Consider the following 23743-nt stretch of genomic DNA (forward strand, 5'->3'; position numbering starts at 1 on the left):
TGTGGCTGCTTTGTATGATGTATTGTTGTCTCTACCTTCTTGTCCTTTGTGCTGTTGTCTGTGCCCAATAATGTTTGTACCATGTTTTGTGCTGCTACCATGTTGTGTTTCTACCATGTTGTGCTGCTACCATGTTGTGCTGCTACCATGTTGTGCTGCTACCATGTTGTGTTGCTACCATGTTGTGTTGCTACCATGTTGTGTTGCTACCATGTTGTGCTGCTACCATGTTGTGCTGCTACCATGTTGTGCTGCTACCATGTTGTGCTGCTACTGTCATGTGTTGCTTTGTTCTGAACAGATGAGCTCTGTATGTGTGGTTCCCACCGTGAAGCATGGTGGTGGTGTGATGGTGCTTTGCTGGTGTCACTGTCAGTGATTTATTTAGAATTCAAGGCACACTTAACCAGCATGGCTACCACAGCATTCTGCAGTGATATGCCATCCCATCTGATTTGAGCTTAGTGGGACTATCATTTCTTTTTCAATGACCCAACACACCTCTAGGCTGTGTAAGGGCTTTTTGACCAAGGAGAGTGATGGAGTACTGCATCAGAGGACCTGGCCTCCACAAATCACCCGACCTCAACCCAATTGAGATGGTTTGGGATGAGTTGGACCGCAGAGTGAAGGAAAAGCAGCCAACAAGTGCTCAGCATGTGGGAACTCCTTCAAGACTCATGAAACTGGTTGAGAGAATGCCAAGAGTGTGCACAGCTATCCTCAGGCAAAGGGTGACTACTTTGAAGAATCTCAAATATGTTTTGTTTTTTGCACTTTTTTGGTTACTACGTGATTCCATATGTGTTATTCTGTAGTTGATGTCTTCACTATTATTCTACAAAGTAGAACATAGTAAAAATAAAGAAAAACCCTTGAATGAGTAGGTGTCCAAACTTTTGACTGGTATTGTACATACACACAGGAATCAGCACAGACATAAAGCAAGCTTCTATAAGAACAACATGACAGATTACTGACATGAGTCCCAATGGAACATGACAACTCTGTTAATGTCACATGGCAAACCACCAGTAAACAGACAGGGATGACAAGAGCCTGGGCCTTCTGAAGGAGCAAACTATCAATTCTGAAAGCTCTAACAGAGACACATGATCACTGAAAACAATGCAACAGGGATGTATATATACACACACACAGAGAAGACTGCCACTTTGCCTTGACAAATCATCTGAGGAAAAGAGAGGAACTTGACTGAAGGGAAGAAGAGGCACCCTACACAATATTTAGATGAATAGTCACCCGAAAACCATGTCAGACACACGCACCCACACAAAACGATTCCTAAATTATGATGACACAGCCGTGCGTATGTGGCGTTGTCGGCTGGTTTAAGAGAGGCACAGAGACGAGAAGAGGGTGGAGGGGGAGTGGGGGTCTTTAATGATTAAATTATCCCTTGACCTTGCTCTGACAGAAGCAGGTTGTGGAGTGTAGTGACATGGCTCTGACACAGCACACCCTCCCCAGTGACACCCCCCTCTTCTTTGGCGTCAACCCCAATTATGGGCGTTACAGGCCGCCTGGCAATGACAACACCGCAATGCTCACAGCTGAATCTATAGCAGACGGCCATTCTACCAGGATCATCATCCAGAGACCAGTGAGAAACGAGTGCAGATGTAGTCGAAATCTTTCACATGACATTCATCTAGAAACTTATCAATCTTCCTCCTGAGGAGGTGATGATGTTTCTGGCATGTGCAATATCAGCCCCTTGAACTATGATTTTATAGTCATAAATAACAAGTGTGTGTATATTGGTGTGAGGGGAGGACAGTACAACAGCACAAAAACACCAGTAAGTATGCCAGGACCTCTGGGCTCCCTGGGGGGGGGGTCAAGTCAGATGAGGGCAGGAGGAGAGGGTGTACAGCGTACAAATTTACATCATTGCCCTCCTGCCTGTAGCCTGCCTACAGACCTCAGGCTGGGTAGGGTCAGGGCATAGCCTTGGGGGCAGGGCTCAGAGTACCCTCATTAACATATATCCCAGGGTGCTCCTGTGCCAGGGCTGCAGGTCAGGACCACTGACTGACTGTGTCCATATGCATGAGGCAGCCAGGGCCCGGAACTGGGTGACCTGTTACAGGGAGAACAACACTGCAGTGTAACTCAGTCATTGACAGTGGGGGGGGGGGGGGGGGGGGGAACAAACAGAACACTTACTCTATAAACAGTTACCACGTATGAGAACTCACCGTCTGAAGCCCTGGATGAGACTTCCTCTGAAGGTACTCAGGTCCAGGGCAGGGAAGGAGGGAGCAGACACTGGAGAGGGAGTGAGAAACAGACACATTCTGAGGAGTACACTAAGGATGTTTGGTTTCCCAAAGACTTTATAGATAGAAGTGACATGTCAAAGTGGTGTGAAAGACCAATAAGACTAAAAATAAATATCCAAGCAACCAGATGGACAAAAAAAGAGGTGTGTGACAGATTAAGTGAATGAGAGCAAACGGGTAGAGCGAACGAGCATCCATTATTAAACACCCCTCCACCTCATCCCCTCCCATCGCTCTTCACCTCCACCAGTTTAGGCACGTTGCTCCCTCGATCTCCCACTCCTCCAAACATATTCACACACACTAATCACTTAAAAGCCCTGATGAGCTAGGAGTGTACGCTGACAATTCATCTTAATGGTTGTACAGTCGTCTCAAATAAAACTGTGAAGGACCTCGGCGTTACTCTGGACCCTGATCTCTCTTTTGAAGAACATATCAAGACCATTTCGAGGACAGCTTTTTTCCATCTACGTAACATTGCAAAAATCAGAAACTTTCTGTCCAAAAATGATGCAGAAAAATTAATCCATGCTTTTGTCACTTCTAGGTTAGACTACTGCAATGCTCTATTTTCCGGCTACCCGGATAAAGCACTAAATAAACTTCAGTTAGTGCTAAATACGGCTGCTAGAATCCTGACTAGAACCAAAAAATTTGATCATATTACTCCAGTGCTAGCCTCTCTACACTGGCTTCCTGTCAAAGCAAGGGCTGATTTCAAGGTTTTACTGCTAACCTACAAAGCATTACATGGGCTTGCTCCTACCTACCTCTCTGATTTGGTCCTGCCGTACATACCTATACGTACGCTACGGTCACAAGACGCAGGCCTCCTAATTGTCCCTAGAATTTCTAAGCAAACAGCTGGAGGCAGGGCTTTCTCCTATAGAGCTCCATTTTTATGGAACGGTCTGCCTACCCATGTCAGAGACGCAAACTCGGTCTCAACCTTTAAGTCTTTACTGAAGACTCATCTCTTCAGTGGGTCATATGATTGAGTGTAGTCTGGCCCAGGAGTGGGAAGGTGAACGGAAAGGCTCTGGAGCAACGACCGCCCTTGCTGTCTCTGCCTGGCCGGTTCCCCGTTTTCCACTGGGATTCTCTGCCTCTAACCCTGTTACGGGGCTGAGTCACTGGCTTGCTGGGGCTCTCTGTGCCGTCCCTGGGGGGGGGATGCGTCACCTGGGTGGGTTGATTCACTGTTGTGGTCGGCCTGTCTGGGTTCCCCCCACCCCTTGGGTTGTACCGTGTCGGAGATCTTTGTGGGCTATACTCGGCCTTGTCTCAGGATGGTAAGTTGGTGGTTGAAGATTTCCCTCTAGTGGTGTGGGGGCTGTGCTTTGGCAAAGTGGGTGGGGTTATATCCTTCCTGTTTGGCCCTGTCCGGGGTGTCCTCGGATGGGGCCACAGTGTCTCCTGACCCCTCCTGTCTCAGCCTCCAGTATTTATGCTGCAGTAGTTTATGTGTCGGGGGCTAGGGTCAGTTTGTTTATCTGGAGTACTTCTCCTGTCCTATTCGGTGTCCTGTGTAAATCTAAGTGTGCGTTCTCTAATTCTCTCCTTCTCTCTTTCTTTCTCTCTCTCGGAGGACCTGAGCCCTAGAACCATGCCCCAGGACTACCTGACATGATGACTCCTTGCTGTCCCCAGTCCACCTGGCCATGCTGCTGCTCCAGTTTCAACTGGCCTGGGCCCTAGGACCATGTCCCAGGACTACCTGACATGAGGACTCCTTGCTGTCCCCAGTCCACCTGGCCATGCTCCTGCTCCAGTTTCAACTGTTCTGCCTTACTATTATTCAACCATGCTGGTCATTTATGAACATTTGAACATCTTGGCCACGTTCTGTTATAATCTCCACCTGGCACAGCCAGAAGAGGACTGGCCACCCCACATATGCTCTCTCTAATTCTCTCTTTCTTTCTCTCTCTCGGAGGACCTGAGCCCTAGGACCGTGCCCCAGGACTACCTGACATGATGGCTCCTTGCTGTCCCCAGTCCATCTGACTGTGCTGCTGCTCCAGTTTCAACTGTTCTGCCTTATTATTATTTGACCATGCTGGTCATTTATGAACATTTGAACATCTTGGTCATGTTCTGTTATAATCTCTACCCGGCACAGCCAGAAGAGGACTGGCCACCCCACATAGCCCGGTTCCTCTCTAGGTTTCTTCCTAGGTTTTGGCCTTTCTAGGGAGTTTTTCCTAGCCACCGTGCTTTTACACCTGCATTGTTTGCTGTTTGGGGTTTTAGGCTGGGTTTCTGTACAGCACTTTGAGATATCAGCTGATGTACGAAGGGCTATATAAATAAATTTGATTTGATTTGATTTGATTTACGCGGAGCAGAGAGAGAGCGAAAGAGAGAGAAGAGAGGGCGAGAGACCGCTCTCTGATGGGGCAATTAGGCTCCAGGCAAAACAGAGGCCAGATGCTGATGACGAGAGTCAACTCCCCGGTGCATCCTCCAGAACCCAACCCTGGGCCCAGAGAGTTACGCTCACTAGATAGTGCCTCTTGGACGTCTCTGAACTATGAGTGACTAGGAATTGGCCCATCATGAATGTATGTTGGTGTACATAAGTGAACAAAGAAGGTGCATTAGACATGATTACGGGCATAACGACCTGTAATAGATGTATGTTGGTGTACATGATTGAGGATAACAACTAATACAGTAAAGATAGTGATGAAAACAAGGGAAGTGCATTAGACATGATTATCGGCATAATGACCTGTAATAGATGTGTGTTTTGACATGATGAATGGACAGAGGAAGCCATTAAGACAGAGTTGAAATACAGGTAGATACTCACTCATAACCAACAGTCCTGCCAGGTTCCCACGACTAGCCTCAGAGCGCATCTCAGAGGACAAGAAACCCTCAGACTCCAAGGAGCAGCCCATTTCCTTCAACAAATACATACCATTCACATGAACACAGAAAAATATATAAAATGCAACCGTACACACACACACACACACACACACACACACACACACACACACACACACACACACACACACACACACACACACACACACACACACACACACACACACACACACACACACACAATCAGAAATGAGCAACGCACATACACATCTCATCTTGGCTGTCCATTGAAGACGATGAGGAATGCTCCTCTTGTGCATGGGTGTGGTAGCGCTTCAGGCGCTGGTGCCACTTCATGTGGAGGCCACCCACCCTACACACCCACCCTACACACCCACCCTACACACCCACCCTACACACCCACCCTACACACCCACCCTACACACCGTACCTTGAATGCATCCCGGGCAGCGTCTATGTTCGGGAAAGCAGGCAGAACGTAGAAGGACATTGTCTCTACATCAGCTGGTACATCCAATTCCTGCATGCCCTTCAACACCTCCATGATCCCTGGAGGAACATCAACACAGACTAGCATACCCAGCTCTGCTACAGCACAGACTAGCATACCCAGCTCTGCTACAGCACAGACTAGCATACCCAGCTCTGCTACAGCACAGACTAGCATACCCAGCTCTGCTACAGCACAGTACAACACAGCACAACAGTGGACATCAGGGATGGGGGTCAATCCCATTTCCAATTCCAGTCAATTCAGGAAGCACACTGAAATTCCAATAACAATTTCCTTTAATGCTTGAGTGAAGGACATTTGGAATTGGGTTTACTTTCGGAGTTGACGGGAATTTAAATAGAAATGGACACCAACCCTGCAGCATCCAGGGGTTGAGGGGCCAGGCTCCAAACCTATTACCACCACCCTGCTCTCCTCGCAAGCCTCCGCCCCAGGTACACCCACCCCGGGAGCAGACACATGCATATGGAACAGGCACCCTGCTGCCTAGGCCTGGACGGACATATGAGGCCAAGAGTGGAATGAACCAGTGTGACTGTGTGCACGCTTTTCTTAGGGTGAGAAATACCTAGCTGTTTTCATGTACGTTTCCATGCAGACTTCAGCAAAAGGGCAGGCTAAGTGTTTCAGTGCTGTATGTGAGCGCACAGACACATCCTGGCTCCCTCACTCTGTGTGTGTGTGTTTACACTCCACTCAGGCCCACACAGCTCTCTGTATCTCAGTCCTCTTGGGAGGGTCTCTGTTCACCTGGTAATACCCTCCACCGCCCAAAACACACCTGAATAAAAGATAAGGACCTGCTTTTATCCACCATTAAAACCTAACTTAGGAGCCCCAGCCGGGGGTGGAGGTGGAGAAGGAGAGAGGGAGAGGGGTAGCATTAACCAGGTAGGCACCTGGCTCACTCAGGCCACTCCATCATATGTGTCCTTCATTCACCTCTCTCCCTCACAGCTCACTGCCCTCACTGCTTTCAAGAAAGAAAAAGTAGATCTGATGCTTTCTTCTCAATGGAGCCTGTGAGTGTCCTCTCATCCTTTCTTCATTTTTTTTATGAAAGGAGAAGAGCACCTGTTTTTCTGTTGAATAATCTATGATCCATTTCTGGGCGAGCCAGACTGATAGAAAACATGTCAATGGAGCTGGTAAGTGTCGGTCCCATGTTTTATGAGCTGAAATTTTAAAAAGCGCAGAAATGTTCCACACGCACAAAAAGCTTCTCGCTCTCAAATGTTATGAATACGTTTGTTTACATCCCTGTTAGTGAGCATTTCTCCTTTGACAAGATAATACATCCACCTGACAGGTGTAGCAATTGGCATGTTGACTGCAGGAATGTCCACTTTCTCTACCATAAGCCACCTCTGTCATTTTCAAGAATTTGGCAGGACGTCCAACCGGCCCCACGCCAGCCCGGGACCTCCACTCCGGCTTCTTCACCTGCAGGATCATCTGAGACCAGCCACCCAGACAGCTGACGAAACTGAGGAGTATCTCTGTCTGTAATAAAGCCCTTTGGTGGGGAAAAACTCATTCTGATTGGCTGGGCCTGGCTCCCCAGTAGGTGGGCCAGTCATGTAAAATCCATAGGTTAGGGCCCTATTAAAATTATTTAAATTGACTGATTTCCTTATATGAACTAACTCAGTCAAATTGTTGAAATTGTTGCAGGTTGCATTGCTATTTATATATTCAGTATATTCTGTATATGACCTGGTTCTCACATGAGATTCTAGAATCAGCACTTTTTCACTAATGCAAATGTGCGAGGGAGTGAGTTGCTTTTAAATGCAGCAGGGTGGGCGCTGGTTCAGTGGTTACTTGGTTTCAAACAGGCTTCATATACATGGTTCATAAACTCACTGCATAAAGTAGAACAAAATGATCCTTTTGATATTTAGGTAAAAGGTGTTAAGACAGGTTAGCTAACTTTTCTTTTTAGCTTTTTCCAAGTGCACTTCATCTTACAATTGAAGCAGGTGTATCTAGCCCTCTAATATTGCACAGGTGAGGCATGAGGCTGGCTGGAGCACAGCAGAGGAACTTCACAGTGACTGACAAGACTGACTCATTGGGACTGAAGGCTTAATCCTCACCTTAGACATCCTGCTACATGCGCAGGCCAGACTAGAACTACATGTCCACTGAGGCAGAGGAGAATAGATGAGAAGCCCTCTGAATCAAGAGATTGACAAATAGAAAGGGAAATGAAAGAAGAGAATAGCAAGGAGAGGACCAGAATTAACTGGTTGCCATTTCTTACATTCCTCCTCTGTCCTTGAAATGAGTACCTGTACCTTCTGCCTCGCTCTACCCCTCCCTCCCTCCCTCCCTCCCTCCGCCCGTCGCTCTCAGTTTTTGTCTCTAGGAGTACAGGTGGCTGTGACGATGTCAGATGGAATCACTTCTTGTTCCATTAATTACAACACTCACAGGGTGGACTGAGGGATGGCAGGAGAGGAAGTGGTGAGAGCTGGGTTAGAGGGAAAGGGGGCATTTGTTGAAGAGGTCGAGGAGAGTTGGTTGGGGGGGGGGGGTAGACTGGATGCCTGGTGGCAGACAGGGGGGCTTTAATCTGCACCTCACAAAACATAAAAGCCTCTTCGTAAAGCAGAGGCGGCTCAACGCACCACTTTCTCGCTCGCTCTCTCACCGTTGTCACAAGTGATAAGCGAGCTCTCCCCGTTCGGGAGTGACAAGCCGGCCGTGGCTCACGGCTGGTGGGAACAAAAGCAGAGCATATGCTTCCTCAAACTCGCCTGCCCAAATCCACACCTCATCAAAATGCTAAGTTTTTTTGCCCCCGCTCCTGCCCGCCAGTGACACCTGTGGACAGAAAGTGACATGGCGCTTAATATTTCATGCCGGTGCACAGTGGTGCGGGTAATCCAAAGTGAATTCCCTCAGAGCGCTCGCATTTACATGAAATCAAGTCACTCCGCATCAGTCACATCACCTCCACCACGCTGACCCCGAACGCTTTTACACACACACACGGATGGACACAAACACGCCCCTCCTGCAGCCAAACAGCGGCTGCATCATTCATGAGGGTTAACGCTAAAAACACAGGGACAACCAGAGTATAAAAGAAAGAGAAGTTTCTTTGTTTCCGCTAAGCGGTCTGACAACTAAATGGATGTCCGATATGTTCAAACCAGGGTGGAGTCTGCTAGCACCATACTCTGAACCTCCTGAAGCAGCCATTCTCACCTAGAACTAAGACTCCAAAAACAAAAAGACTGTATCGCTTCTCAAAGGCAGAACATTTTGTGACATGACAATGTCCAAATACGGTCATTATGACACGAGTTTGAACTCGCCTTGGACCATTTCAGTCTAGCCATTTATCTTTCTGAAATAAAGTAGCAACACAATTAATCGTTTTCTATATCAGAATATGAAAACAGGAAGGATGAACTGCTCCTAAACCCCCTTCTCCCATGAGGCCCTGTAGTTTCTTCAGGGCTGAAACTGGACTATAGGAAACTAGAGGCTTCCACAGCCACTGTAGCAGAATGACCTGTGACCCCTACGCCCACAGGAGTAGGTAGGGGGTGGGGGATTAACCCTCTCAGGCTACCGTCCCCCAATCCCCACCAAAAAGGGGGACCCCATCCTTTCCCCCTCAGGGCAGGGTAGAGGTCAAATCAGCCTGCTCCTCATATGAGAGAGAAGAGCATCGCTTAGATAAACCTGCCATTATGCTAATTCACTGAGGGACGTTGAAAAGGAGTGAGGTAGCACGAAAGCTGGAGAACAGCAGAGCAACAAAAGGGGAAGAAAGGAAAGTACAGTTTGACAGTCAGACAACCAAAACAACTTCCAGTCCTGGGCCTGTTTTAGTCTAGGAGAATTAGAACGTACAGTAGTTATCCTGCGACCTTCCTTGACCTTTACTAAGATCTATTCCGAGAGGTCCCCTGAGAGAAATGGGGGGGGGCGGGGCGGTCATCATCTATTCCGTTCTGCCTGGAGTGCCCTCTCCCCATCTCAGGCTCAGATCCGACCTCTTTCCCCCCACTTGCCCCCAAACTAGTGAAATCGTTCCAGGGTGGACCACTCTGGCCCATAAATATTTGACAGGCCCTGCTACTTTAAAAACCCCTTTCAAAGGAGTGGTCTGGAGAAGTCATAACCTGGCCAAGGCCTGAGTATGCTGTGGACTCAGAGAGTCTCTCTATCCAGAGAGTACTACATAAAGCCTATATCTCTAGAGTAGACAGACACACAGCAGCATTGGCCCTCAGGGCATCACATTAGGCTCTCACATACACATATGCCTTTCTACCATAGTGACTTAAAACCAATACCTTAACTATCTTCAATCCCTTCTAAAAATGCACACATTTTATAACTATTTCAAGCATCAGAGCATCTAGTTCCAGGAGTGCCTCTCTCATAAAATAGATTTATGGTATTGGAGCGAGAGAAGTCTGTGGGTGTACGTCATGTGAGTGACCTCTCAGACAGTGACATCAGACAGGTCCCATCATGCCCTGTGGTGGGTTAGAGATCAGACCCGGCGCCCACCAGGGAGTGGCATGGAGGCGTCACCGTCCACAAAGCCGTGACGGACAGCTTCCTCACTCATTCTGAACCCTGTCACTCTCTGTGTTAGCCCCGTGAAGAGGGGAGAGTGACCCAGGGACACCCTGGCAAGTGAAGCGAACATGGGTGGTCAACTTGGAACAGCAATCTACTACAATGGCAAGCCCAGAGGGTGGTACTGGTTCATATCTGAATCTCCAACCACAAAGCATGAATGGGCTAAACAAATGGAGATGGAGGGTTCTATCGAGAGAACACTAGAGCTGAAATTACCCATTCAATCCCTATTTATCAGTATTTTATATCAAATGGTTTCGTGTTTGTAGGTTTTAATCACATTTCCATACCTGTTGTGTTCTGGTCCTTGGCATGTTGTGTGAGGAGGGGCCAGAAGTAGTGAGGTCTGATGGGTTGCCCCTGTTCCTTCATCATCTTCATCACCTCCACTGCAGTAGCTGGTGAAAAGGAATATTAGAGAGATGAAGAACTCCCTGGGCTGTGTTGCCTCCTACTCCTTCCTGTGCATTTCTCAGAAGGATGTAGCGTACCAGTCTTCTTGGCCTCCAGGCAGCAGTAGAGGGTGAACTGTAGGGGAGTAGCATGGTAGCTGGAGTCCTGCAGCTCCTTACAGTAGCGCGCCACCTTATCCACTGGCTAAAAACACAGACAGATGGACATTTCATTTGTAGAATTCGGTGTAGTAGTAAAGGGTTGGAACTAAAGTGTGCAGAAGGGTAGCTCTCCAGGAGGCGAGTATGGGCAATCCTGGTCTAGAACAATTGTTTCCCCTAGGATTTTTTTCAACAGACAAAGTTAGCGGGGGCGTGGTGGCGGCCGTGGCCAATGGTGCAGTTTTAGAGGCCCCCCTCTTGATTGCAGAGGCAATTTTGTTGTTAAAGCTAATTTCCTGCAATTCCATGCATATAGCCATGGGGCAGAGACAAAAATTGCAGTTTCAAAGCCAATTTCCTATAATTCCACGCATATAGCCATGGGTCAGACAAAAATTGCAGTTTCAAAGCTAATTTCCTATAATTCCACACATATAGCCATGGGGCAGAGACAAAAATAGCAGTTTCAAAGCTAATTTCTTATAATTCCACACATATAGCCATGGGGCAGAGACAAAAATTGCAGTTTCAAAGCTAATTTCCTATAATTCCACGCATATAGCCATGGGGCAGAGACAAAAATTGCAGTTTCAAAGCTAATTTCCTACAATTCTACACATTTGGCCATGGCTTACGCCTTGTTGTTATGCTATCTGAGTAACTCAAGCATTATAACAAAGATTCTCCGACTGTCTAGTTTTCATTTAGGTAATTGTTCTCAAAGTATATAGCTCCATTATCTTTTGCACATATATGGTTGAAATTGTTTAAGTTTACACTAAAAATGTTATACCATCATGAAATTGATTTAAAACTTGTTGTATTTTCTGCCGTGGAAACACTAAAGTCTTACCTTGTCCATGTTGACACAGTGACGCAGGAAGAAGTTGCCCAGGGTGGGGGAGTCTCCACTCTGCGTCTCTTGCTGCAGGGTGGGGAAGGTCTTCAGCACGGTGAAGGCTGTGTCTTCCTGGCCCTGGGTGATCAGGCTCAGACACAAGTTCATAGCATCTACAGGGGGGAGAGGACAAGAAAGATGGGTTGACTCATCCAATTGACATTCAATATCATAATATTTGTTCTCTCAACAAGGCATAACCAGAATGTTCAGGGGTAGTTTCAGTCCCTGCACCATCTAGTACAGGACTCCTCAACAATTAAGTGTTCAACCTTCACTTGCATTGCAACTTCCTGAAAAAATATGTTTTTTTTTAAATAAAAAATATCACTGTAAAAAGTGCTAGTCCTCCAGAGGTGATCATACCTGGAACATATCCTCTCTCGTGTCTCATACGCTCCACTATCTCTGGTACGTGCTGCTGATGGCCTGCCTTGGACAGGCTGAATACCACCTGCATCAGGTCTCTGTCCATCAGACTGGTGTCTGTGTTCTCCACAGCCTCCAGAGTCTGGGGATGGGACACACGGGAGGGTCAGTTCACACTCACACACTAGGGTTTCTGTTGAGCGACAACATTTTAATTTACCGGACCCATGGTTCTCAGAATGACAAATCCCAGTTAGAATATGGTAATTAACAGAACATGCAAGTCGAGGATGAAAACGATGTGCGGTCCTTCTTATTGAATTCTTATGTGCACTTTAGACATGTTAGACTGTCCACATGGACTTTTCCTCAGTCAACAAGATGAGTAATGAACAGCAACATCACTAGCCTGTCAATCTACTATAGTAGAAAAGTTTAAAGGTAATTATTCTATTGGTCAGCTTGTCAAGAAAGAAATAGCCTGGGAAAAATCATTTTGAATGGTCATCCAACTCGGGATTCCAACTCGAGAACTCAGGCCTCTTTCTATTGCTCGGACTTTCCGACAATGATCACTGACGCCATGATTTGAACTAATATTTTTCAGAGTTCCCAGTTGTCCAGAAAGCCTCATTCTAAAATGGATTGAATCGTTTCTCCCCCCCAAATCAATCTACACACATAATGACAAAGCAAAAACTGAAATATCACATTTACATAAGAATTTAGACCCTTTACTCAGTACTTTGTTGAAGCACCTTTGGCAGCGACTACAGCCTCAAGTCGTCTTGGGTATGACGCTACAAGCTTGGCACACCTGTATTTGGAGAGGTTCTCACATTCTTCTCGCAGCACAATGTCACTGGACAGCTATTTTCAGGTCTCTCCAGATGTGTTCGATTGGGTTCAAGTCCAGGCTCTAGCTGGCCCACTCAAGGACATTCAGAGACTTGTCCCCAAGCCACTCCGTTGTCTTTGCTGTGTGCTTAGGGTCATTGTCCTGTTGGAAGGGGAACCTTCACCCCAATCTGAGGTCTGGAGCAGGTTCTCATCAAGGGTCTCTGTACTTTGCTCTGTTCATCTTTTCCTCTGTTCATCTTTTCCTCAATGCTGACTAGTCTCAGAGTCCCTACAGCTTAAAAATATACCCACAGCATGATGCTGTCACCACACTTCACCGTAGGGATGGTGCCAGGTTTCTTCCAGATGTGAAGAATGGCATTCAGGCCAAGTAGTTCAAGTTTGGTTTCATCAGACCAGGGAATCTTGTTTCTCATGGTCTGAGAGACTTTAGGTGCCTTTTGGAAAACTCTAAGCAGGCTGTGCCTTTTTACTGAAGAGTGGCTTCCGTCTGGGAACTCTAACATAAAGGCCGGATTGGTGGAGTGCTGCAGAGATGGTTGTCCTTCTGGAAGGTTCTCCCTTCTCCACAGAGGGACTCTGGAGCGCTGTCAGAGTGACCATCGGGTTCTTAGTCACCTCCCTGACCGGGCCCTTCTCCCCCGATTCCTCAGTTTGACCAGGTGTCCAGCTCTAGGAAGAGTCTTGGTGGTTCCTAACTTCTTCCATTTAAGAATGATGGAGGACACTGTTCTTGGGGACCTTCAATGCTGCAGAATGTTTTTGGTACCATTCCCCAGATATGTAATTATGTAAATATGGTATTTGTTATTTATTTTAAATACATTTTCAAAGAAAAAGACCAGAAATGGGTTTTGCCTTGTCATAATGGGGATTGATAAGATTTCTATCAATTTTAGAACAAGGCTGCAACGTCACAAAATGTGGACACGAGTCAAGGGGTCTGAATACTTTCCTAATGCACTGTACATAATGAAAATACTCCACACACGCGCCAATTTAATTCCACTAAATTATGAAAATTAACCTATAGACCGATAAGCATGATCAGTCAAATCTATTTCCATCAATGAATAGGCTAAAAAGCATTATTTCACAAAATGATTTTTTCTTCTCCCGGATAATTGTCAGGCTACAATTTTCTTTATCTAATGTTTTTTTTACTGGCTAATGGAAACCCCGATATGCACACTACATGGTGTCACTTACCTACTAGATCTTAACCACTCACACAAACCCAATGGTCCACTCACCTGTTTGATCTTGTCCATATCCCCTCTCTCTGCATAGGCGTTGAGCAGTGCCACATATGTGTCAGGGCCTGGCTCGATGCCTGCCCCCTTCATGACTTGCAGGATGCTCTCTGAACTCTCCATGTCACTGTATGGGCACGAGAGACACACAAGTCAACACAATAAGACTGGTGGGTTCAGATTTGTAAACGTGACAATTTTGTTAATCACTAGTTATACTAGAGACATGAGGGGTGGCATAGTCTAGGGCAGTGGTGCTCAACATGTTTTGCCTGGGGACCCAAATTTGACAATGACAATTGAGCCGCGACCCAATATTACATTTTGTAATGTATTGCAGCTGCAATCTTCACTTGCAAAATAGACCGTCTCAATGGCCTACTATTATGGTATTAAAGAAAGTCATTACACAGCCATGTTAACTGAGAAAACAAACATTCAAGAGAATAAGACATTTTAATTAGGAGAACCGTTCAGGAGTGGGGTGTAATACATTATCAGACTCAGAACACGACATTAATTAATGTTAATGAAGAGTAACGCATACCAGTCCAATAATGTTAATGAAGAGTATCGCATACCAACCAGTCCAATAATGTTAATGAAGAGTATCGCATACCAACCAGTCCAATAATGTTAATGAACAGTATCGCATACCAACCAGTCCAATAATGTTAATGAAGAGTAACACATACCAGTCCAATAATGTTAATGAAGAGTATCACATACCAGTCCAATAATGTTAATGAAGAGTATCACATACCAACCAGTCCAATAATGTTAATGAACAGTATCACATACCAACCAGTCCAATAATGTTAATGAACAGTATCACATACCAACCAGTCCAATAATGTTAATGAACAGTATCACATACCAACCAGTCCAATAATGTTAATGAACAGTATCACATACCAGTCCAATAATGTTAATGAACAGTATCACATACCAGTCCAATAATGTTAATGAACAGTATCACATACCTGTCCAATAATGTTAATGAACAGTATCACATACCTGTCCAATAATGTTAATGAAGAGTATCACATACCAGTCCAATAATGTTAATGAAGAGTAACGCATACCAGTCCAATAATGTTAATGAAGAGTAACACATACCAGTCCAATAATGTTAATGAAGAGTAACACATACCAGTCCAATAATGTTAATGAACAGTATCACATACCAGTCCAATAATGTTAATGAACAGTATCACATACCAACCAGTCCAATAATGTTAATGAACAGTATCACATACCAACCAGTCCAATAATGTTAATGAACAGTATCACATACCAACCAGTCCAATAATGTTAATGAACAGTATCACATACCAACCAGTCCAATAATGTTAATGAACAGTATCACATACCAGTCCAATAATGTTAATGAACAGTATCACATACCAACCAGTCCAATAATGTTAATGAACAGTATCACATATCAATAATGTTAATGAACAGTATCACATACCAGTCCAATAATGTTAATGAACAGTATCAGTCCAATAATGTTAATACCAGTCCAATAATGTTAATGAACAGTATATCAGTCCAATAATGTTAATGAACAGTATCCTGTCCAATAATGTTAATGAACAGTATCACATACCTGTCCAATAATGTTAATGAAGAGTATCACATACCAGTCCAATAATGTTAATGAAGAGTAACGCATACCAGTCCAATAATGTTAATGAAGAGTAACGCATACCAGTCCAATAATGTTAATGAAGAGTAACACATACCAGTCCAATAATGTTAATGAACAGTATCACATACCAGTCCAATAATGTTAATGAACAGTATCACATACCAACCAGTCCAATAATGTTAATGAACAGTATCACATACCAACCAGTCCAATAATGTTAATGAACAGTATCACATACCAACCAGTCCAATAATGTTAATGAACAGTATCACATACCAACCAGTCCAATAATGTTAATGAACAGTATCACATACCAACCAGTCCAATAATGTAAATGAACAGTATCACATACCAACCAGTCCAATAATGTTAATGAACAGTATCACATACCAGTCCAATAACGTTAATGAACAGTATCACATACCAGTCCAATAATGTTAATGAACAGTATCACATACCAGTCCAATAATGTTAATGAACAGTATCACATACCAGTCCAATAATGTTAATGAACAGTATCACATACCAGTCCAATAATGTTAATGAACAGTATCACATACCAGTCCAATAATGTTAATGAACAGTATCACATACCTGTCCAATAATGTTAATGAACAGTATCACATACCAGTCCAATAATGTTAATGAACAGTATCACATACCAGTCCAATAATGTTAATGAACAGTATCACATACCAGTCCAATAATGTTAATGAACAGTATCACATACCAGTCCAATAATGTTAATGAACAGTATCACATACCAGTCCAATAATGTTAATGAACAGTATCACATACCAGTCCAATAATGTTAATGAACAGTATCACATACCAGTCCAATAATGTAAATGAACAGTATCACATACCAGTCCAATAATGTTAATGAACAGTATCACATACCAGTCCAATAATGTTAATGAACAGTATCACATACCAGTCCAATAATGTTAATGAACAGTATCACATACCAACCAGTCCAATAATGTTAATGAACAGTATCACATACCAACCAGTCCAATAATGTTAATGAACAGTATCACATACCAACCAGTCCAATAATGTTAATGAACAGTATCACATACCAACCAGTCCAATAATGTTAATGAACAGTATCACATACCAACCAGTCCAATAATGTTAATGAACAGTATCACATACCAACCAGTCCAATAATGTTAATGAACAGTATCACATACCAACCAGTCCAATAATGTTAATGAACAGTATCACATACCAACCAGTCCAATAATGTTAATGAACAGTATCACATACCAACCAGTCCAATAATGTTAATGAACAGTATCACATACCAACCAGTCCAATAATGTTAATGAACAGTATCACATACCAACCAGTCCAATAATGTTAATGAACAGTATCACATACCAGTCCAATAATGTTAATGAACAGTATCACATACCAGTCCAATAATGTTAATGAACAGTATCACATACCTGTCCAATAATGTTAATGAACAGTATCACATACCAGTCCAATAATGTTAATGAACAGTATCACATACCCGTCCAATAATGTTAATGAACAGTATCACATACCCGTCCAATAATGTTAATGAACAGTATCACATACCCGTCCAATAATGTTAATGAACAGTATCACATACCCGTCCAATAATGTTAATGAACAGTATCACATACCCGTCCAATAATGTTAATGAACAGTATCACATACCAGTTCAATAATGTTAATGAACAGTATCACATACCAGTCCAATAATGTTAATGAACAGTATCACATACCAGTCCAATAATGTTAATGAACAGTATCACATACCAGTCCAATAATGTTAATGAACAGTATCACATACCAGTCCAATAATGTTAATGAACAGAATCACATACCAGTTCAAACAATAACTCGTGAACCTGTTTATTTATTGTGTGTTGTGTGTGTGTGTGTGGCCGATCAGTGGGAAAGCTGGGGGTGTTTCTTCAGTTTGATACATTTATTGAAGTCTGGGGTGATTGTTGACAGGGCAGCTCGGAGGTCATGCTGGCTGTCCAGTTTATTTCTTTCGTTTTTAGTTTTCAGCACGGCCATAGCAGTGAACACACTTTCAAACAGATAGGTAGTGCTGAACTGTAGCATGATTCTGATTGCATGGCAGACGAGAGCAGGATACACTCCCACTAAGCCTCACCAGAACTGTGGCAGTGTCATTTCCGGGATGCGCATGCTCAGTCCGCGATCAAATGAAAGCTCCACCAGCAGATCCTCTTCATTGCTGGGCAATGTGACGCTTCCCATCTCTACTTGAAAGGGGTCCCCGTATCCAGACGTCATCTCATGTTCTCCGTCAGGAAGTAGTCACACAATTTTCACCACGGCCTGACAAGATGCAGTTCAACACGCGCGCCCCCCCAGTGTGTCACCGTGCGCTTTGTTGATCAGATTGTGGGCGTTGGGAAACATGTCTATACTCCCATTCAAAATATGATTTGCCCAAACGGTAAGCTTCATCTTGAAGGCATCCACTTTGTCTCTCTGTTCAAATCGATTGTGCCCCCTACCTTGCATTGACACATTGAGCGAATTCAAATGATCAAAAATATCTGCCAGGTGGGCAACCTATGTGAGCCATTCCTCACAATCAAAATGTTCAGGCAGAGATTACTTATTTTCCAAAATAAACGCATAAAAATAAATGCATTTTCCAAAATAAGCTCATAAAAGCGACCCGGCACTTTACTCCTGGAAAGCCAGCAGACCTCTGCATGGCGCCCACTCCCCACAGAAGGCCTGGAAACACCTGTTCTTTTTTATATAGTTGACACACATCTTGGATAGTGTCGTGGAGCTCAGGCACCATGTCCTTCACTGCCAATGCCTCCCTGTGTAGGAAGCAGTGGTTCCACGTTGCACTCTGTGCTTCCTCCAGGATCTGCTTCACTACTCCTAAGTGCTATCCCGTCATGGCAGCTGCCCTATCAGTGGTCACACCGACGCACCCATCCCAGACCAGTCCCTCGGAGCCCAGGTGCATATCAATTGTGTTAAAGACAGCCTTTGCAGTGCAAATCAGCACTAAAAAGGAACTGCTCCTCAAAAGTTATTATCCCACACGTGTCTGACATAGATCATTAGAATTGCATGGTTAGCTACATCTGTGGATTCATCAAGCTGCAGTGTGTAATGGTCATTTTCACTGAAGCGCTCTGATGTCCTCAGACACGTCCTGGATTCTCCTCCTCATGGTGTCATTGGATAGGGGTATAGTTTTAAGTTTGTTGGCGGCTGACTCTTCCAAGATTTCAGTGAACAAATCAATCGCAGCAGGGAGTATGAGATCCTCTGCATTGATATATTTATTTATTTTTTAAGTCAGTTGTCTTATCTTTGTGACTTAGATGCTTGGTGTCCAGATGCCTTTTCATTTTGTAGGGTTTCATTAGCTGATAGTCTGTCTTCTAAAACCATAATTGATGAAGTCGGGGTCGTATTTTCTCTTCTTGACAGGGACCGGGTTATCTGCCTTGTTGTTGACATTGGAAGCAGAAGTAGATGAAGAGGGAGCTGAATGTTTTAAAAACAATTTTACTCTGACAGCTAGCCTACATGAGTTAGTGGCTAGTCATTTCAACACTGCTGACGCACTATACGTGTAAAGTCAGCAACGATAAGTGGTGCAGTGGTGTGTCACGGTAACGTTGTGAAAGTCAGCAACAATATGCGGCGAGGCCGTATCCTTTCAATATAAAACTTTCAGTGCGGGGGTTACCTTTCTAAAAATGAATTACATTTTTATATTCTTGCAAAAGTCCCATGACCCCTTAAAATCATCCTACGACCCCCATGGGGAGGGGTTGCGACCCACCAGTTGGGAATCCCTGGTCTAGGGTCTACACCAGAAGTTAATGGTTATCTGTAGTAGGAAGATGATCACATGTTGGCAGGCACTGATAAGGGTGGAAAGATGTGGATTAGTGAGGAAGGGGGTTCGAGGTAAGGTCACATGAAGGGAGAAGGAACAGTTTATTGCCCGTATCACTTAACTTCCTGCCTAGCAATAAAGATGTAATGTTTAGAGAGACTACCCAAATTGGGGTATATACATACTATCACTGGTGGAACCATGTCTTTGTCTTATGCAGCTGTATTGACCCAATGGGTGAATAAACTTGGTTGGAGCTTTCTTACTCTGATATTTACAACCTAACAAGACCAAAACACATTAAGAATTTGGCGGTAGGGGCACATTTATACTTATCATTGACATGCATTAGAAATACATAACCTACAACACAAGCAAGGATTCAAATGTGACACTCACCCTGCACGTGCATGACCTGTCACTAAGGAGTTGAAAACAGCCTCTGTGATTGGCAGGTCCTTGCTCTTCATGAAACCCAGGATTGTACTGAAAGGGAGTGTGATGAGGACACAATAAACAGTCCTTCACTTCACATTACTCCGATATCAAGTCTCTGTCTTAATAAACTGGTAAAAGTCTGTCTTACCTGGCACCTTCAATGTCCCCATCATGGCAGTAGGCTGCAATCAGTCTCTGAAAGGTCACCTAAACAGGAGGAGAGCTGTCATCTCAAGCTTTCATCTACATCGAAGACCATCTTATCATGACGTAAGTGCTAAGTTACAATATACAAAGAAAGACAGCTAAAAAAGAAAAGCAAGAACAAAGTTCCAGTTCATTTTCCCCCGTAAAAGTCAAAGAACATCAAGATAATAGATAAGATGCAGTGACTCTACTCACTCTGTTGGGCTGCACGCCGGCTGCCTCCATCTTGGCCAGGAACTCTGTGGGGGAGAACTTGAACTCGTTCTGCAGGTATACCTTGAGCAGTGCGTTGTAATGACTGGCATCGTATGAGGCACCTTGACAGTAAAAAAGGAACATTTACTAATCACCAACATGACCACAAACTAGTCAGCCAATTAATTTTGTCATCTCAAAACTCTATTTTTCTTCCTACAGCACTGTAGGAAGACCTCCATCCACCCTCCATTTTCATTGTCTTCTGACCCTCCTACATCCACTGATCATTTTTTCCCCAGTGCCCTGTCCCAATAATGCCCTCTGGGTTTGGGTTCTATGTCCGCAGCCTTATACCCAGCTCCTGTAGCTTGTCCCAGATTCGGTGGGCCAGCTCAGTGCGTTCCGCCAGGGGCATCTCAGGCAGTAGAGAGCCACAGCTCCGCAGGAGGAGCAGGGCCTGGTTCCCACTAGGGTAGCCTTGAAAAAGAGAGAAAGAAATATAGAAGTACAAGCCATGTGTTAGTTGGAGGGTAAGCATGTCAAGACGTAGAAGAAGAAAAAAATTCAACAAAAAGGAGTGAGGTGCTAGTCTGAGATTCTCAAAGGAAGGAGGAAAGTGGTCAAGTTGCTTAACCTGTTGAGTGTAAGGGGCAGTATTTTGATGTTTGGATGAAAAAGGCACCCAAATGAAACTGCCTATTTCTCAGGCCCAGGATCTAGAATATGCATATAATTGTCCGATTAGGATAGAAAACACTCAAGTTTCCAAAACTGTCAAAATATAGTCTGTGAGTATAACAGAACTGATATTGCAGGTGAAAACCTGAGGAAAATCCAACCAGGAAGTGTTGTTTTTCCCGAAAGCTCTCTGTTCCATTGCCTGCCTTCGCTCCATTTAAAGGGATATCAACCAGATTCCTTTTCCTATTGCTTCCACATGTTGTAAACAGTCTTTAGACATAGTTTCAGGCTTTTATTTAGAAAAATGAGCGAGAAAGATCACATCGCGTCATTGTATGGCTGGGTGCCAGCAGCGTTTTGCATGCGCGACAGCTTGGAGCAGATATTATCGCTCTCCCTCTTTCCTATTGAAAAAGCTATGGTCTTGTTGAAATATTATCGATTATTTCTTGTAAAAACAAGCTGAGGATTGATTATAAAAAACGTTTGACATGTTTCTACAAACTTTACGGATACTATTTGGAATGTGTCTACCTTGTCGTGACCGCTCGAGCCTGTGGATTTCTGAACATAACGCGCCAACCAGGTATAGGTATATTGGAGAGGTATATTGGATATAAAAATAATCTTTATGGAACATTTATTGTGTAACTGGGAGTCTCGTGAGTGCAAACATCTGAAGATCAAAGGTAAGCGATTCATTTTATTGCTTTTCTGACTTTCATGACCAATCTACTTGGCTGCTAGCTATTTGTAATGTTTTGTCTGCACTGAGAGATGTCCTTACATAAAACGCTTGGTATGCTTTCGCCGAAAAGCTTTTTTTTTTTTTATCTGACAAGCCAGATGGATTAACAACAAGCTAAGCTGTGTTTTGCTATATTGCACTTGTGATTTCATGAACATTTCATATTTTTTGTAATTTAATTTGAATTTGGCGCTCTGCAATTCAGCGAATATTGACAAAAATGATTCTGCTAACGGGATGGGTGCATCAAGAAGTTAACTATTTACCTGTCCGGCAGATGTCGTGGAAGATGCGCAGCAGCAAGGTCTTGGTGATGCGTCCCGTCCTCCTCACTGAACTGTCAAGCTTTGCCAGGGCCCAGTCAAACTGCTGGGCCTGCTTAGATCGCACACCCAAACTGGACTCATCAGTGGGTAGCCCCCGCTGCTCTGTAACCATGGCGTAGTGACGTACCCCTGCATAGGGCCACACACACCTAGCAGAGGGAAGACCAGGCAATGGGTTATATATGGTTTATTGCAATAGGCTATAAGGTTTACAGCAAAGATAAAGTTTTGGATCTCCCATTAAAGGCCATGGTGTCAAGAATGACCTTGACCTGAGCACCCCTGCTTCCTTGCCTGACCCGAAAGGCACTCATCACCCTATACAGGCCTAAGTGTAGTCACCAAATCCTTCAAATTACATAATCGAACCCCTCCCGGGCTAGCTAACGTTATTTTAATGGAGCAGAAGATGGTGTCAAGCCCACAGATTGTAGCCATCTGTTCTTTGTATATTCATTGTGCAGTTTAAATACAATTAGTTAATAGTCGTCCCATACAACATAGATAGCTAGCGAACGTTAAATGATTTTGTTATAATTAGCTATGTGAATTGAACGTCATTAGGACTTATGCAAGGAGGCCATATTTTTATTACATACTAGATTGTTGACTAAATAATAGAGGCTAATACCAGTATATAACATACATACACACACATCAATACGTTTGCTCTCATGATAACCGGTCATATTAATGTTTGGGTACATTACTATGACTGTCATTGAAGCTCAATGACAACCGTAGGATGCCAATCCAGCATGGACCGGCTAGCCAGCATTACGCTACCTGTGTACACTGTATGGGCCTGGGACGATTTGTCTTGAACAGACTCCGGAGCCTTTACCACCGATCGCTCCACTGTACAGTCGACTGAGCTGCGGTCCATTTCTGTTCGTCCCTGTTCTTTGAAGAAAGCCCGATGGCGAACATTTCAGAAGTCGTGCAGATCTCAAGAGCGCAGCCATGTTTAACCTAAAGTGCGAGGAATGGAAGGGCATCCGCACCACGTGACGGGTTCAAAGGCTAACGGTCGGGAACAAGAGATCAGTAGAGGGGTTTTTGCTTATTGTCGAGTTATATTATTCCCCCAGTTTTAACCAATCTGAGAAGTGTTATAATTGTACATGATAGACATTTGTAAATATACATATTATGACCATTACTTGCCTATTTTCTATCTTACATTGCATTTTATAGATTTATTATACGGCAACACCCCCAACGATACAGTTATTCACCTCCGTTTCGTTACATGAACACAAGCGTCTTAGTCTAGTCATGAATGTATACTGAACAAAAATATAAATGCAACATGAAACAATTTTAAGATTTTACCGAGTTACAGTTAATACAAGTTAATCAGTCGATTGAAAT

At 44.1% G+C, this 23743-nt stretch overlaps 1 protein-coding gene across 1 annotated transcript in view; it reads right to left on the reverse strand.

Annotated features, from left to right (window-relative positions):
- Nucleotides 1–23367, reverse strand: part of lrpprc (leucine-rich pentatricopeptide repeat containing) — an 81076-nt gene extending 57709 nt beyond the window's left edge. Inside the window, exons 1-14 of the mRNA XM_046357328.1 lie at nt 23156–23367; nt 22310–22518; nt 20969–21091; nt 20612–20733; nt 20358–20416; nt 20171–20257; nt 14226–14352; nt 12109–12253; nt 11698–11855; nt 10782–10887; nt 10581–10688; nt 5596–5714; nt 5125–5218; nt 2223–2292 (exon numbers count right to left, since the gene is read on the reverse strand). Of these exons, the coding sequence (XP_046213284.1) occupies nt 2223–2292; nt 5125–5218; nt 5596–5714; nt 10581–10688; nt 10782–10887; nt 11698–11855; nt 12109–12253; nt 14226–14352; nt 20171–20257; nt 20358–20416; nt 20612–20733; nt 20969–21091; nt 22310–22518; nt 23156–23367 (1739 nt within the window). The remainder of the gene's footprint in view (nt 1–2222; nt 2293–5124; nt 5219–5595; nt 5715–10580; nt 10689–10781; nt 10888–11697; nt 11856–12108; nt 12254–14225; nt 14353–20170; nt 20258–20357; nt 20417–20611; nt 20734–20968; nt 21092–22309; nt 22519–23155) is intronic.
- Between the last annotated feature and the right edge of the window lie 376 nt (nt 23368–23743).

The sequence above is a fragment of the Oncorhynchus gorbuscha genome, linkage group LG07 (assembly GCF_021184085.1).
Source record: "Oncorhynchus gorbuscha isolate QuinsamMale2020 ecotype Even-year linkage group LG07, OgorEven_v1.0, whole genome shotgun sequence".
Lineage (NCBI taxonomy): Eukaryota > Metazoa > Chordata > Actinopteri > Salmoniformes > Salmonidae > Oncorhynchus > Oncorhynchus gorbuscha.